General features: G+C 41.5%; 1 protein-coding gene across 2 annotated transcripts in view; it reads right to left on the minus strand.

The window, feature by feature from the left end:
• PTPN22 (protein tyrosine phosphatase non-receptor type 22) overlaps window positions 1-13,778 on the minus strand; it is a 53,937-nt gene that overhangs the window by 15,978 nt on the left and 24,181 nt on the right. For both annotated transcript variants that reach the window (XM_044447488.1, XM_044447480.1), the window contains exons 8-12: window positions 10,807-10,949; window positions 7,452-7,518; window positions 7,065-7,142; window positions 6,397-6,489; window positions 1,136-1,212 (exon numbers count right to left, since the gene is read on the minus strand). In XM_044447488.1, coding sequence (XP_044303423.1) covers window positions 1,136-1,212; window positions 6,397-6,489; window positions 7,065-7,142; window positions 7,452-7,518; window positions 10,807-10,949 — 458 coding nt within the window. The remainder of the gene's footprint in view (window positions 1-1,135; window positions 1,213-6,396; window positions 6,490-7,064; window positions 7,143-7,451; window positions 7,519-10,806; window positions 10,950-13,778) is intronic.

Raw genomic sequence — 13,778 nt, forward strand, 5'->3', positions numbered from 1 at the left:
ATTTCCAGCAGCTTCCTATAGCTTACCTACTTCTTTGTAATTCGCTAAAGGCAGTTGTTACCAGATATGGTGCATATCCGGTATGGGAAACACATGGCCCTCCAAATATTGTTGGACTGCAACTCCCACTGTCCCCCACCCTTAGCTATGCTGGCTAGGGCTCATGGAAGCTACAGTACAACAGGCCATGCATTCTCAGCTCTCTTGCACACAGATAAGTAACATTGGCTTTTTAACATTGGTGATAGATTGCACAGAACATGATCAGGAGAAATGCCAAGGCAGACAATTCTCAGTGATTAGAAATGCACGTTTTCCCTGTTATGTTTCAAAGAATGGGGCACTTCCGTAGAATCAACGTTGCTGTTACATAATAGTTTGTACTATAGCCAAGGGGCAAGTATAGTACAGAACACAGAAATCACGCACATCCTTCCAGCATGCTTACATTCTTGATTAAATTGGCGGGTTTAGCTGCATCATACTCTGCTGGTAAATGCTTCATTATTTATTCATAACATTTGTAATCCAACCAATAAGCACTACTCTGGGCTGATCGCAAACAATTAATGGTCAGTAAGAATGGACTTGAAAGCATAAGAACAGCCTTATGGATCAGAGCAAGATGAATCTAATCCAGGATCTTCTTTATCTGACTGGATGCTCCTGGAAGCTCATCCCCCAGTGCCTGGTGGTATTAGTGGCTTATGGCCCCAGAAGTGGAAAGTTCCCATCTAGCAACTATGGCCAGTAACTGCTGATAGACATATTCTCAATGACTTTCTCTAAGGAAAAGTTAGTTAGTTGTGGAGGGACAGGTACAAAGCGGTCAAAAGAAACTGTTTTACATCAGTAACTAGCTTTGCTGTCTTCTGCTGCCTATGAAGGAATTAGCTATGGATGCAGACTTAATAGACGAATTTGGCCACTCTTAAGTCTCCTTTATTTCACCAGGAGAGAAAATACGTTGCAATGCCCCATTGAGATCAGTGGGATTTACAGTGCAATCAAAAGTTAAGTCCCATCAAGTGCAATGGGGCTTTTTCCCAGGTAAGTGTCTGCAGAGTCCCAGCCTTTGATGGGATTAACTCTGCCTGGACTCTGTTTGATGCTTGAAAATTACGACTGTTCATACCTGCTCAGTGAATTCCGAGAAGAGGTTTCCATTTGTAGAGCCTGGGGTGTCTTGGCTGTTGGATGGTGTATTTCTGTCTGCAAAGGGACAATGGTATGGTTTTGTAAACCTGTGGGACTAGAACATTGATCTTCACACGGTGGTTTGGAAGCTACTACTGTACTGCACCCTGACCTAAGGGGCATTGCAGCAGTAGCAATACCACTGCATAAACGCATGGTAAAAAATTAAGAAGTGTATTCAAAATATTTTATACCAGCTTTCAAGGCAAAGCCTTAAGAAAACAAAAACAAATGTATGGTACAATTAATTAAAACTTGTAAAAACAAAGCAACAGTAAAGACTCCCATTTGTAAAATGAATATGGGCTTCCAGTCATTTAAAACTCAACTAGAACATTCAGGTCTTAATGGGCTATTTAAAAACAGTCAAAGGGAGTCCCCACTCCCCACCCCTCCTCCACCACCACATGGTAGGACATTCCGCAAGGATAGGGTCACCACAGAGAATATGCTCAGCTCACTGACCTAATCTTATTGGTACACACATGAACAGGCTTCTGTAGCCAATCTTTGGGTCCAGGCAGCTGCAGGCTGTCCTTAAAGTAACCTGGTCCCTGAAGCACCAAAAGTGCACCAGCAACTCTTGCAGCTGGTGCAGAATCAGTGTTATATGCTCTGATCCCACAGGTCTTACAAACAATCAGGCAGCTGCGTTCTGAACTGTCTTTATGCACTCCATACAGACTGCATTACAATAGTCTGGTACGGATGTAACTAGCGTATGGGTGACTATAGCAAGGTCCACTTTCTCCACATGGAAAATTAAATGTTTGGGCTAAACATGGCCTTTAACCACAGCTAAAGCTGAGTCTCATTTAGGAAAGTTCTCAGCCCTTAGAGGAATGTGTGGGGTAAACACAGGGAAGCAACTTTTGGCTTTTTTGTTTTTGGCAGGACACGTTGCCAGCTAACCTGTAGTTGTATTTTGAGGCAGATAAACAAAATGAAAGAGAAACTCTCAGTTATATTTGTAAATTTTGAAACTGTAATGTGGATTTGCTTAAACCTACATCACACTTTGCTGTACAATATTGCTATATTCTCACACTTTAATTCTCTGAATGGTGAGAATTCCAGGGGTGCAAACTTCAAAAAATATCCAAGTCTGTGTTTCCTTAAAAGCTCACTGGAGAGTTATGGCATTTTGTAATAGATGCTTTTTTGATCTACGTATACAGGCTGAGCATGAGTGGAGGGAGGCTTACCATGTTGACACTGCAACAGATTCCTGCTTTCCAACTAGGTTTCCAGGGAGGGAACATTATACCATAAAGGTTGTTTCAGAGTGCTAACGATGCTCTGACACCTGCATCCCAATCTGGCCTTGTCCAGCTACACAGAGAATCAATTTTACCTGATAAAGCTAGACCTGTTTGGTTTTGGCAGTGTTGAATTGTTCGTCTGTGGTCAACCAGACTTCAGTAAGCTAGATGCGACCTGGATCACCAAAACTCCACCCACCCTATCTCAATATAATACTCTTCAACCACAGAAAGAGAGAGAGAATGGGGGAGTGGGGCTCACATTTATCAGGAAGACATAGGTCACTTCCTCCAAAATGTGTAGAGATAATGTAATCACTCAGAACTGAGGAAAGCAATTTTGCCAGTTGGCCAGGCATTCAGTTCTCCAGTTAAGCTCAAGAAAATGTAGGTCCAGCTAAGGAGTTTTAAAGGATTTTGATTCTAAGGCAGTCTGACACAAGTAAGCTTGTGGTCATCAAGGATGGATCTTCCAGTTTTAGGTTTAGCAATTAAAGCAACCCAATTGTGGAAATGTAGCTAGATGGTATGCTACCTTTCCATGTCCAGTCTCACACCCACATATATCAGGTTATTCCTGTCAGGAATCTCAAGAAAGTGCTATTAGTGGGAGTTTTCTTGTCAGGATTCTAGACACTACAGAAAGTGACAAGTGGGACAAAGTGCTCCTATTCAGAATTAAAGGTCCTCCATTCTGTGACCAGTAAGTACACTCCGTTCTCATCAGTACCTTTTAAGAATTTTTTCCCTAACATTTTGTTTACTGCTTCTGTCAGTCTTGGGGCTCTTCCATGGCTGTTCTGGTGACATGGGTAACATTACTCAGATCCTGAACATCAGAAAGAGTGGAAATGAGGAGCTTGCCCTTTTCTTCGGACTGGTTCCCTAGGTCTGAATTGTATAGCAGAAAGGTACATACCAATCACTACATAGTGAAGATGGAGGTGGGTGTCAGGAAGGAAAAGGTAGACTTAGCCTAGGCCAGAATTATCTGAGAAAGATGGGAAAAGACTGCCTGCACTCTTCCTAGACACGCCATTACACACACACGACAGAAGAATGCTGTGATAACTTTATCCCCAGGATGCAGTGCCAGACTCTGGCCTCAAGCTTGTTCCCCTGGCTTTCAAAATGAACTTTTGACAAACTAAGCAGGCTAGACAACAGCCCACCAAATGGCAACCATAGCAAAGTTTATTCTCTGTCTCCATAGATACCCTTAGAACATCTCTCCTACTTGCAGACTAGGAAATAGGTCAACAGTATGATACAACCAAACCAAATCCACTAATATGCAGATTCTGTGGCTGAAATAGCAAAAAGGACATTTCTGTATAGATTTTATTGGGAGGTGACTGGTATGCACTGGACCCTCACTAGTTTTTAGCTTATACTGGTTTCCTGCCTGCAACAAAATGGGTAAAGGATGATTACAGGGCCTCATGCTTCTTTCTCCTACTAGGCCAATTTCTCCAGCTCTCTCTCCTAGTAATGCAGGCTGAAATCAGTGTGCAAGAAGCTTCTGTACGGCATGTTCCATGTATCCTTTAAGAGAGGTCTCTGGCTGCATCTTAATGATATCATTGTTAGGCTATATAGAACATGGCTATGCTTTAGATCCAAGTCCATTTTTGGTAAAACCTTTATTCAGAGGCACTTTAGGAGGTCTTGAAAGCAGTGAGCATAATAGCTAAGACCTGCAAAACCACATCCTGGCTGAAATGTTTTGTGTGTAAACCTGACCTTAAGTTTTTGCTACACCACACCTCTGCCCACAAAACTTGAAAAAGAAATTAACTTGCCCTGGCTTTTGCTGGAGGTTTCTGCAAATGTAAAAAGCAAAAATGGGAAGATAGTGCTGTTGATAGAATTCAGTCTGAAGTCAGAAGCAAAGTAACAGTATTAGAGTTTCTCCTATGTTTTCCTTTACCACTTAATCATTTAATGTACAATTTACTATCAAGAAGTCATTACCACTGTGGATAGGAAAGGACGGATCATATATTATGAAGATTCCAGACTGTGAAATCACAACATTGCATGATATCAAGTTGTACATCCTCATGAATGAACTAATCCTTAGGGAACCAAATGCAGAATCATGTTCTAAACTCTGCATAGTTCCCCTTGGAGTGTGTAGAACCATTGGCTGCACTGCTCAACATCCACAGTCCCTATGGGGATTATGCCCAAGATTATGCCAATCATTTTTAGTCCTAGTGGTTTCACAGGGATCAGCATGCATGGCTGAGCAGCTGTGATGCAAAGCCAGCTATAGTGCCAGTAGTGCATCACTCAGCAGGTAGATGCTGAGAAACACAAGGCTTGCAGTTGAATAGTAAAGGTTATAGCTGCAAATAAAGTGGTACATTACATTGTACATTAGATGCCCCAGTTTACCGGGCAAAAAGTTTATAACTTGTTCTTGTGGGTTGCAGTTGCTTTTACGAGTAAAATAATTTTAGTATAACTTCTTATACAAATCAGAAATGGCAAGTATGATCTTCAAAGATGCATCCCCTCCTTCGCTTTCTTTTCTGAAGAAGAGATGCTTTTCTTAGCAGTATGCTTGCCAATATGACACATGGGAGCACTGTGAAGCCTTTTGCTTCAGAACGATTGTTCTTTTTACCCAGTGCTTTTTTTGTAAAAAAAAAAAATAAAAAGGTGCTGGAACTCACGTCACAGGCAGTAAGCGTGCGACCACACACACCAATCCCAAGCAGCGCCCTCACTATCAGATACCAGATAGCAGACACAAAAGCAGCCTGCGGGCACTATGTTAATGATGTTTGCTGCTGATCTGCTACGATTCAAAATCACTTCGTAAATCCATTGGAAAAAAAAGGTGCCAGAACGCTGTTCCGGTGCGTTCTATGACAAAAAAACGCCCTGTTTTTACCTGTAAGCAAATTGGTTCATATGAAGTAGCTAATAAATTAATGGACTCAGACTCATATGATTCACTGCCTAAGACTGTTTTCACCTGGTGACAGTAAAGTAGTAGTAGTAAAGACAAAGTAAAGACACTGGGTTTGTGAAGGAATACTTGGCAGCCCACTTTTTAGATATCAATTTCCCTAACCTAACCAAACCCAACCCTGAAGCCACAGCACGAAAGGGCTGGCGATCATGGCAGGGAGGAGGAAGTCTTTGTCAGCTGCGGCCCAATGCTGCCATGACGCTACCATGGCAAGTGTCCATGGGGTCGCATGCCAGCCACTTGCCAGAGCAGGCAGCCCTTCTGCTGCCCTGGCAACGTGGCTCTGAGGATTTTCTGCCTGACCATGACTTCATAGTGTTGCCTGGGTTCACACAATACAACAAGCTACACTGGGTCAAGCAAACCCTACAACAAGCCTTGGCTTGTATGCTTGGCTTGTCAGCCATGCCTTATTAGCCACCTGGAAAGCCACCACGGCTTCATAGCCACAGTGGTTTAGTGTGTCATGCAAACCCAGTCCATGTTCTCATGCAAACTGGCTGGCAGCTGCTGAAATCCAAGAGAGAAAGGACCTTGTGGCACCTAGAAGCAGCTTGAAGAGTGGGCCTCTCTCAATTTTGGGTATTAATGCCACTCACTGAGCTCTATCCCTATTTTGGGGTTATCTTTGACCATCATCAATTTTGTTTAAAATAAAACCAGGTACACTCCTAAACTCACAGTGAGATTCTATTATTAGCATTCTCGGAATAGATTTAGAACCTTTCATTTTAACCCAGACTGACAATAGGTGCGCATTGCTCCAAAAGCAAATGTATGGGAGAGTGGGAAGAATTTGCATGCCTGAAATCCAGATTTCAGCATTCCGTATAGATGAAGACATCAGAGTGCTTCCTGTTCCAATTTCTGCTTGTTGCTTTCATTGTTGGGAAATGTGCCACTGGATGCATGCTTTCAAAATTTGCAGCCAGACACAGCATGATATACACTTACCTCCACAGTAATGGTACCAGAATGACTGGACAGTATTTCAATTTGCCTTTGAAAGATTTCAATGACAGCATCGTAGACCAACTTGTATTGCTCCTGAATAAATGACACCAAAAAATCACATGGAAACTTGGTACTTTTACTTATTCATTTCTCTACTTCACAGGCCTGGACCATCCATGATAAAGATCTGATGCGCTGACACTTTCAGACAGAAAAGCTACAGGGCAGTGGATATACTTCCCAAAATTGAGGTTGGGGAACTCCACTTAATAAGTAGATGTGACATTCTTGTGCTGTTTTATTTCAGTAACTTGTTTATGGGTAAAAAAGCACAGCAGGACTGCTGAGTTTCAAGAACTCTGGAGCGTTCTTTTGACAACAGGTTATTTCCTGGTAGCAACAAGCATTTGAAGTGCTGAGTGCTCTTTTTACTAGCAAGTTTGTTCCGCAAGCATCTTCTCAGTACCTTCTTGATTTCTGATCTTCCTCCTTCTGGTAGCATCAATACTATTCCTTTTTTATCTCCCCAGGAAGCTTTCAGTGTAAATGTGTGCATCATTGCTGCACACAGAGATTCCTTCTCAGAGCACAGCAACAATGTCTATATAGGACACACTTCTTAACATTTCAGTAACATTATAAAAACAATCAGAATCTTCTGGACATACCTGAGTTTGCACTAATAAAGGCCTCTGAGTGCGCATTTCCTGAATCATGTTAAAAATGCTGAAGTTCATTGGAAGAATCTTGGGATAAAAAAAGACATAGAACTAGTCATGATGTGGAATGATCCATTGTAATAACTACATTGTATCTATTTCATGTTCATATAAGAAGTTTCACTAATAGCCAATTATTTCTCTCACTGATGTATACCAATCTGATGGAAAAAAAACCATCCTTTTCCTGTCACAGCATTCAGGACAGCAAATTTCTCATAGCACAGAAACTAAACTACCATCGATGAGCAGGTCTTTGCAATAATCTAGATGCCCCGATACATAACACATGACCAGATGGTTCCACTGAAGTTTAATATGGAAACAAGCTCTCACCCCATCTTTTACCAATGTCCGTGTATAGTCAATTGCACAAATGACTCCTGTTCGTCCACAGCCCGCACTGAAAGAAAGAAAGCATAGACTTTTGAGAGGGGGGTGGCAGTAGCTCTCAATTATATACAGCGTTCAAGTCTCTGTTTTCCCTTCTAAGTATGTTAACAAAATAGCATTCAACCTTCCTTGAAAGTTCCTCAGTCTATTCTTAATTGCACTAGTTTACAAGTGATAGGCAAATGTATCCACTTAATATCAGTTCAAATGCTCATCACCAGTGTTTGGAGGCAGAAGCAGCCCCAACATATGCATTTGATTATTTTCTTTAATATAGATGACCTTGGGAACTGAATGATGAGAGAAGGAAGCAAGCAAACAAAAGCAAACATTACATATAATGTTATCCATTAAACATGTGAAGTCATACATATGTTCTCTCTATAGATAGGGAGGGAGAGAGGTAGATATCTTATGATCCAATCTTACAGGTAGATATCTTACTACATGATCATCCAAAACTCTTTCTTAACATTTCATGGGTAGGATCTTCACTGGATTTCATTTTCATTTCTGAGGCAATTGATATTGCAATTCTTTCTCAGAGTTTTTCTATGTGAAAACCTTCTTAATCCACTGAATCTACTTTCAGTCTCATTGTTCTATTGAGACCTGGTGTTTCCTTTTCTGCTACAATAGCTCCAGTGGGATAGAGAAATATAGTGCAATTATACAAGTGGAAAAATAATGTCTTTTGCTTTCATAAATGATACATTTTCCCTGCTCTTAAAAAGTTCACTGAAAGTGCAGTTTAAAAACTGTAGGGTCATGACGTCATATAAAGAACCTGTACCCATTGTGGAATAGGAAATGATGAGGGCACAGTGAATATCTTGTATAGAAAATCTGACAGTGGGTACAGATCAGCAAATATTTTGCAGCACCCTTAGTGTTTGAGACATCTTTCTGTGCCACACAGATCCATATAAAGCATTTGGACACAAGTGTTTACTGTGCAGTTATGATTGGTTGCACACGATAATTTGTCGGTGCTTCTCATTGCCCTTCAGAGGCATTTGGACCACAACTCCCAGCATTCCCATCCAGCAGGGCCATTGACTAGGAATTCTGGATGTTTGTTTTCTTTATTTAAAAGTTTTGTACCCCGCCCAACTACTGACGTCAGGTTACAACAAGGAACAAAACAAAATGGCAAAGCAAAGCAAACACAGCATCCAGTGTTGCAGTCTAAACATGTCTGGAAGGCACAAGGTTGGGGAAGGCTGCTTTAGGGCCTTTTCCATATGTTGTCGCTTCCCTCCCACCCACACACTTTTTTTTTTTTTTTTGGACCCATCAAGGAACATCTGGTATTTCTGTGAATGGTAGCATGAAACCATAGTGTGTGTGCACAATTTTGTTATTCCTCAGCACGTGTGTGCGTTACATATAGAAGAGATATCCCTGACCCCAGATAAAAACATGGTAAAGGGTCCAATCTTAATCCTACAAAGAATGCAGAAAACAAAGCCTTGGTAAAGCTTAAAAGCTTCATGTAGAAAAGCCCATAGCACAGCAATCACAGGAAAAAGTGATGCTCTGATCATGATTCTGAGAGCTTGTGTCACTTGATAAGGCAATATTATAGCATAGGTTGCTTCGTGTTGCTTCCATTGTTTTAGACATTACACATTGCTGTAGGAAGACTCTGGATGCCTTGGGGCTTTCTTCCTTACACTGTTTTCTGCTCACATACCATTGAAGACCCACATATTTTTAATCAGATAAAAGGGGGGGGGGGTTACAATATGATTGTTCGGTTGATGTATGTCCCATTTTAAAACTTCTCCCCCCACACATGCACTTTGTGCTACCCACCGGAAGAATGATACAAATACACTCTTATTGCTACTGCAGCATTTCTCTCCAGCTACTTTGTTCTCCTTTGCAGCTGCTGCTTCAAAGCAGAAGCAGCTATTACTATCAGGAGTTTCCCAGCCTCCCCCTCCCCTAAATTCTCCCCCAGCCCATGCAAAACGCCTTCTGCTACACAAGCCAGCTGGAAAGTCCTTGTGTCCCCCTCCAGCATTACTTCTTTTATCATGCCTCATTCTTTTCTACGTTCTATGTTTTTGCCTTTCTTGTACTCTGGCATGATTTATTCAGGAATAAGCACTATTGAAGTCAATAAAACTTACTTCCAAGCAGGTATTTCATTGCAGTGACAGCTACTTCTTAATAAAAATAAAATGGGAGTGGGGAAGGAGCCCCTTGTTGTCAGGTTAGCAACAAACTATATTTTTTAATTTTTACTTAATATGGTTAACTCATATTTGCTTAATATGGTTAACTTTTAATTCAGTAGCATGCAACTCTTAACATTGAGATAGATTTCCTAGGTCCCAAATGCTAGAAAACATACTGACTTGATTCAGAAAACATTATCTGAAAGTTTCACTTTGGGAAACCAGCAAATGGGGACAGTACAGCTCCTAACTTATAGCTGAGTACAAGTTTTCTCTTCTCAATGAAGGCTATTTCAGAATGATCTGCCCATGAATTCTAAATATTTCCCCATAAATTTACACCAATTCATCAATTTGCAAAGTGTCACATGCCAATAGACAGGACCATAGTAAATGTGGCATTTCAGTGCAGGAAAACAAAGTTACTATTTTAGATTTAGATTTGTTATTTAATCACTAGCCTATATATATATATATATATGTATGTATGTATGTATGTATATATATATTACTGTATCACCCAATAGCCAAAGCTCTCTGGGAGGTTTACAGCAATGCATAAAAACACAATGTAAAAATACAGTTAACTCTAAAAAAGAAAAATATACTGTAACATTTAAAAGCCATTTTAAAATTGAATTTAAGTAGCTACAATCTGTGGTTTCTTCCAGGTAAAAATATCTTCCCTTCCACCTACTACTTACACTTAATATTATTACCATACTGGAATCTGTTTACCTTCTTTACAATAAACCAGCTTGCATCTTCTGGTCTTAGGTGTTTCTACCCTTACTAGACACAGGATAAGACTACATGAGGGGACTAAATAGCCTCCTTGATGCAGCATTCTGTCCCCTCTAACCCTGGAGAGTGTGCTCATCACATGTATCCAGGCTGAAATGAGGGGGCAAGATCAGGGTACAGCAGAGAGACACGGAAAATAACTAGAGGATAGAAACAGCGAAAATGGGAGATGGCATTATAAATGCAAGGAAAGCACCATTGATCATGGCCTCTAAATGATTCCATCAGGCCAGCATATATTTGCTTTTGAATAATAAAAGGATGCTCGAGCTTGTCTGTCCCCTTGAGTTAAGCACAGATCATCTCACCTGCAGTGCACACAGATAGGTACATCATAGTGTGCTTGGTAGCAACGCATCTCAATGATGAGCTGAAGAATAGGGTTGATTGAGGAGGGAACATCATGGTCTGGCCACTTTTTATAATGAAAGTGGTAGACAGTTCTGATTTCCTATAAAAGGCACCAAAATGGAAGATGCATTAGTACTGTGTTTAACAGATATGGTTCTCAATTATTGTATCCTCATATCAGAATGTAGAACATAAGAACAAATGTAAAAACAACCACGGTGGATCACACCAAAACCTTATCTAGCCCAGCATCATGTTCAAACAGTAGCCAATGAAAAGCTTATAAGCTGGACATGAGTACAACAGTTCTTTCCTGCCCATGTACCCCAATAAATGGTAGAGAGGGAACGGTAGATTGACCGGATTCCTACAACACAACAAGCCATGCTGGGCTTAAAAAAAGTCACCATCTGGCTGTTGTATTGTCTGAATCCAGTTGTGGTAATTCAGGATGGTACCTTTGGACTTTAGAAATCATGGTAATATTTGTTCTATGATTTCTGCTTACCACCATGATTTCCCATGGTGTCTGAACCTGCCATTGTGGTGTCCACAGTTCTGGTGTTCAACCTCCACATAATACCCTGGAAAGAGCAGCCACTCTAGGAGTGTTCCAGCCTCTAATACCCATCTCAGCCTAGAAACAGATGTGTCACTGTTTACTTTGCTCCTACAGGTAGCTCTCTGTTCCCACCCCCCTCGACCTTCTCTGTCATCTAGATGCCCACCTGTCAGTTTCCAGTTGTGGAGAAGCATGCAACCCTGCCCAAAAGAGAGGCCTTGAAGTTGGTCATTCTCTGTATTGCTGTGTGCCTGCTGCAGTTTTCACAGATGCCTGTATGAGCTTTTGTGCCTTTTACTTTCATTCCAAAATATGTGGATACTTGGATATATGCTAGCATGGGAAAGAATGCAGTAATGTGTGGGTGGGGTTGGGAGCAAATATCTTATAGGCATAGTTTTTAGCATAGCTCAGCAGAAGATTGCATACTACCAGAAGATTTTACTAGCCACTCTTGAGATAGTAACTCATAGTTTCTATATGAAGAAATTTTTTAAAGCAAACAATTAAGTGTTCTTAGTCTACTGAAATGAAGATATTCTCTACTATAGAACTTTCTTGTTGGGATGGCTTGATTTGGTATTAGGAAGATTTGTTGATGTTAGGATAAAGACTGCAGTGCATTTTGATGGGGATTGTGGGGAATGTTCCCATAACTTTGTGGAAGAAGATTGTGCAGAAAACTTGTTGGTGTTTGGGAATATATGATGTATTTTTGGCAATGAAGGGGGAAGGAAGACTGGCCTTTCTGTTCATCCAAAGGGAAGGGAGGACATATGAGTGGAAGGAGAAGGGGAAGCAGAGGGGGAGGGAGAAGCAGAAGGAGAAGGAGAAAGCTGTAAGCTGCCTTGGGTTCCTCTCAAGAGAAGAAAAGGCAAGTTATAAATTTAATGAGAAAAAACGTAATAATGAGACAAGAAGTCCTTGGAGATATTGAGGACAACAGGCTAAATATGAGCCAGCAATGCGATGCAGCTGCAAAAAAGGGCAAATGCTATTTCGGGATGCATTAATGGAAGTGTTACTTCCAAATTATGAGAAGTAAATTCCCCTATTCTCCCCACTAGTCAGACCTCATCTGGAATACTGTGTCTCGTTCTGGGCACCAAGAAAGATGCAGAAAAATTAGAAAGGATCTGAAGTAGGGCAACAAAAATGATCCAGGGCTTGCTGGAGAACTGTGCAGACAGGGGTGTGTCCGGTAGGCTGACCAAAAATAAAATAAAATAAAATAAAATAAAATAAAATAAAATAAAATAAAATAAAATATCTACTTATTAAGATGGACAGAAGAGGGGTGGGACATTTCACTGGGTGATGTACCGGAGAAAAGGAATTGCTGGGCTACAGTGGACAAACCTTTCCAGTATACATGCTACCTGTGGGAAGGAAAACATGGGGGGTGGGGGGTGGGGACCTAACTGACACGTCCCTCGTCCCTGCACTATGTCAAGCCTCATTGCCTCTCCACTGAAGGGTGGATGTGTGAGTGAGATGGCACAAGAAGGTGATTTCTATAGACAGATCCATAATTAATAGGAAGCTTTGGCTGAGAGACTTGAGAAAAAACGGAAAAAAGGAGAGAGTGACAGAGCATACCCAGGGAACTGTGTGGACCAATCAGGAAGAGGCAGTTGACATCCTGGGATCAAATTTTAGGTGTGGTGGCTGATAGGATACGTGCCACCAACAGAAGTACTGGATAGGGAGGATGGAAACCATGATAATGTAGAACTACTTGATTGTTTGTTGGGTAGATCATGGTAAAAAAAGAAAAGAGCTGTGATAACCAGCCAGGGTTGCTTATTGTGACGTATGAAGCCAGCCTTCAATAATGGAGGTAATATATGGCCCTCACAACTACTAGCCATTGTGGGTTTGTAGCTGGCTGCGGTTGTTAGTTTGGCTATACTGAACACCCTGAATGCATGACTAAAAATAGCAAAACACACCTAGACTATTCTATTAAATCTGGTTTCCAGGCCAGTATTTCTAGTCTCACTTTCAAAGGCAAACAGCATATCTGCAACAAATGACACCCTGCCCGCATCCTGTGGTGCTTAATCATATAGAAACATAGAAACAGAGCGAGTCAGAAGGGGTCTCCCAGGCCATCTAATCTGACCTCTGGCACCAGCCGGCTCCACTCACGACATGCCCACCATGTGGACGTCCAGCCTATCCTTGAACACCCGCACTGATGGGGCCTCAACGACCTCTCGTGGAAGCCCATTCCACACCCTCGGGGTCCTGACTGTCAGGAAGTGCTTCCTGGCATCCAAACGGAACCTTGGCTCCCTGAGCTTTGCTCCATTGGAGTGTGTCCTGCCGTCCTCTGCAGGGGAGAACAGGTCTCTACCCATCTCC

Source organism: Varanus komodoensis, unplaced genomic scaffold (genome assembly GCF_004798865.1).
Source record: "Varanus komodoensis strain SLA01 unplaced genomic scaffold, ASM479886v1 scaffold1, whole genome shotgun sequence".
Classification (NCBI taxonomy): Eukaryota; Metazoa; Chordata; class Lepidosauria; order Squamata; family Varanidae; genus Varanus; species Varanus komodoensis.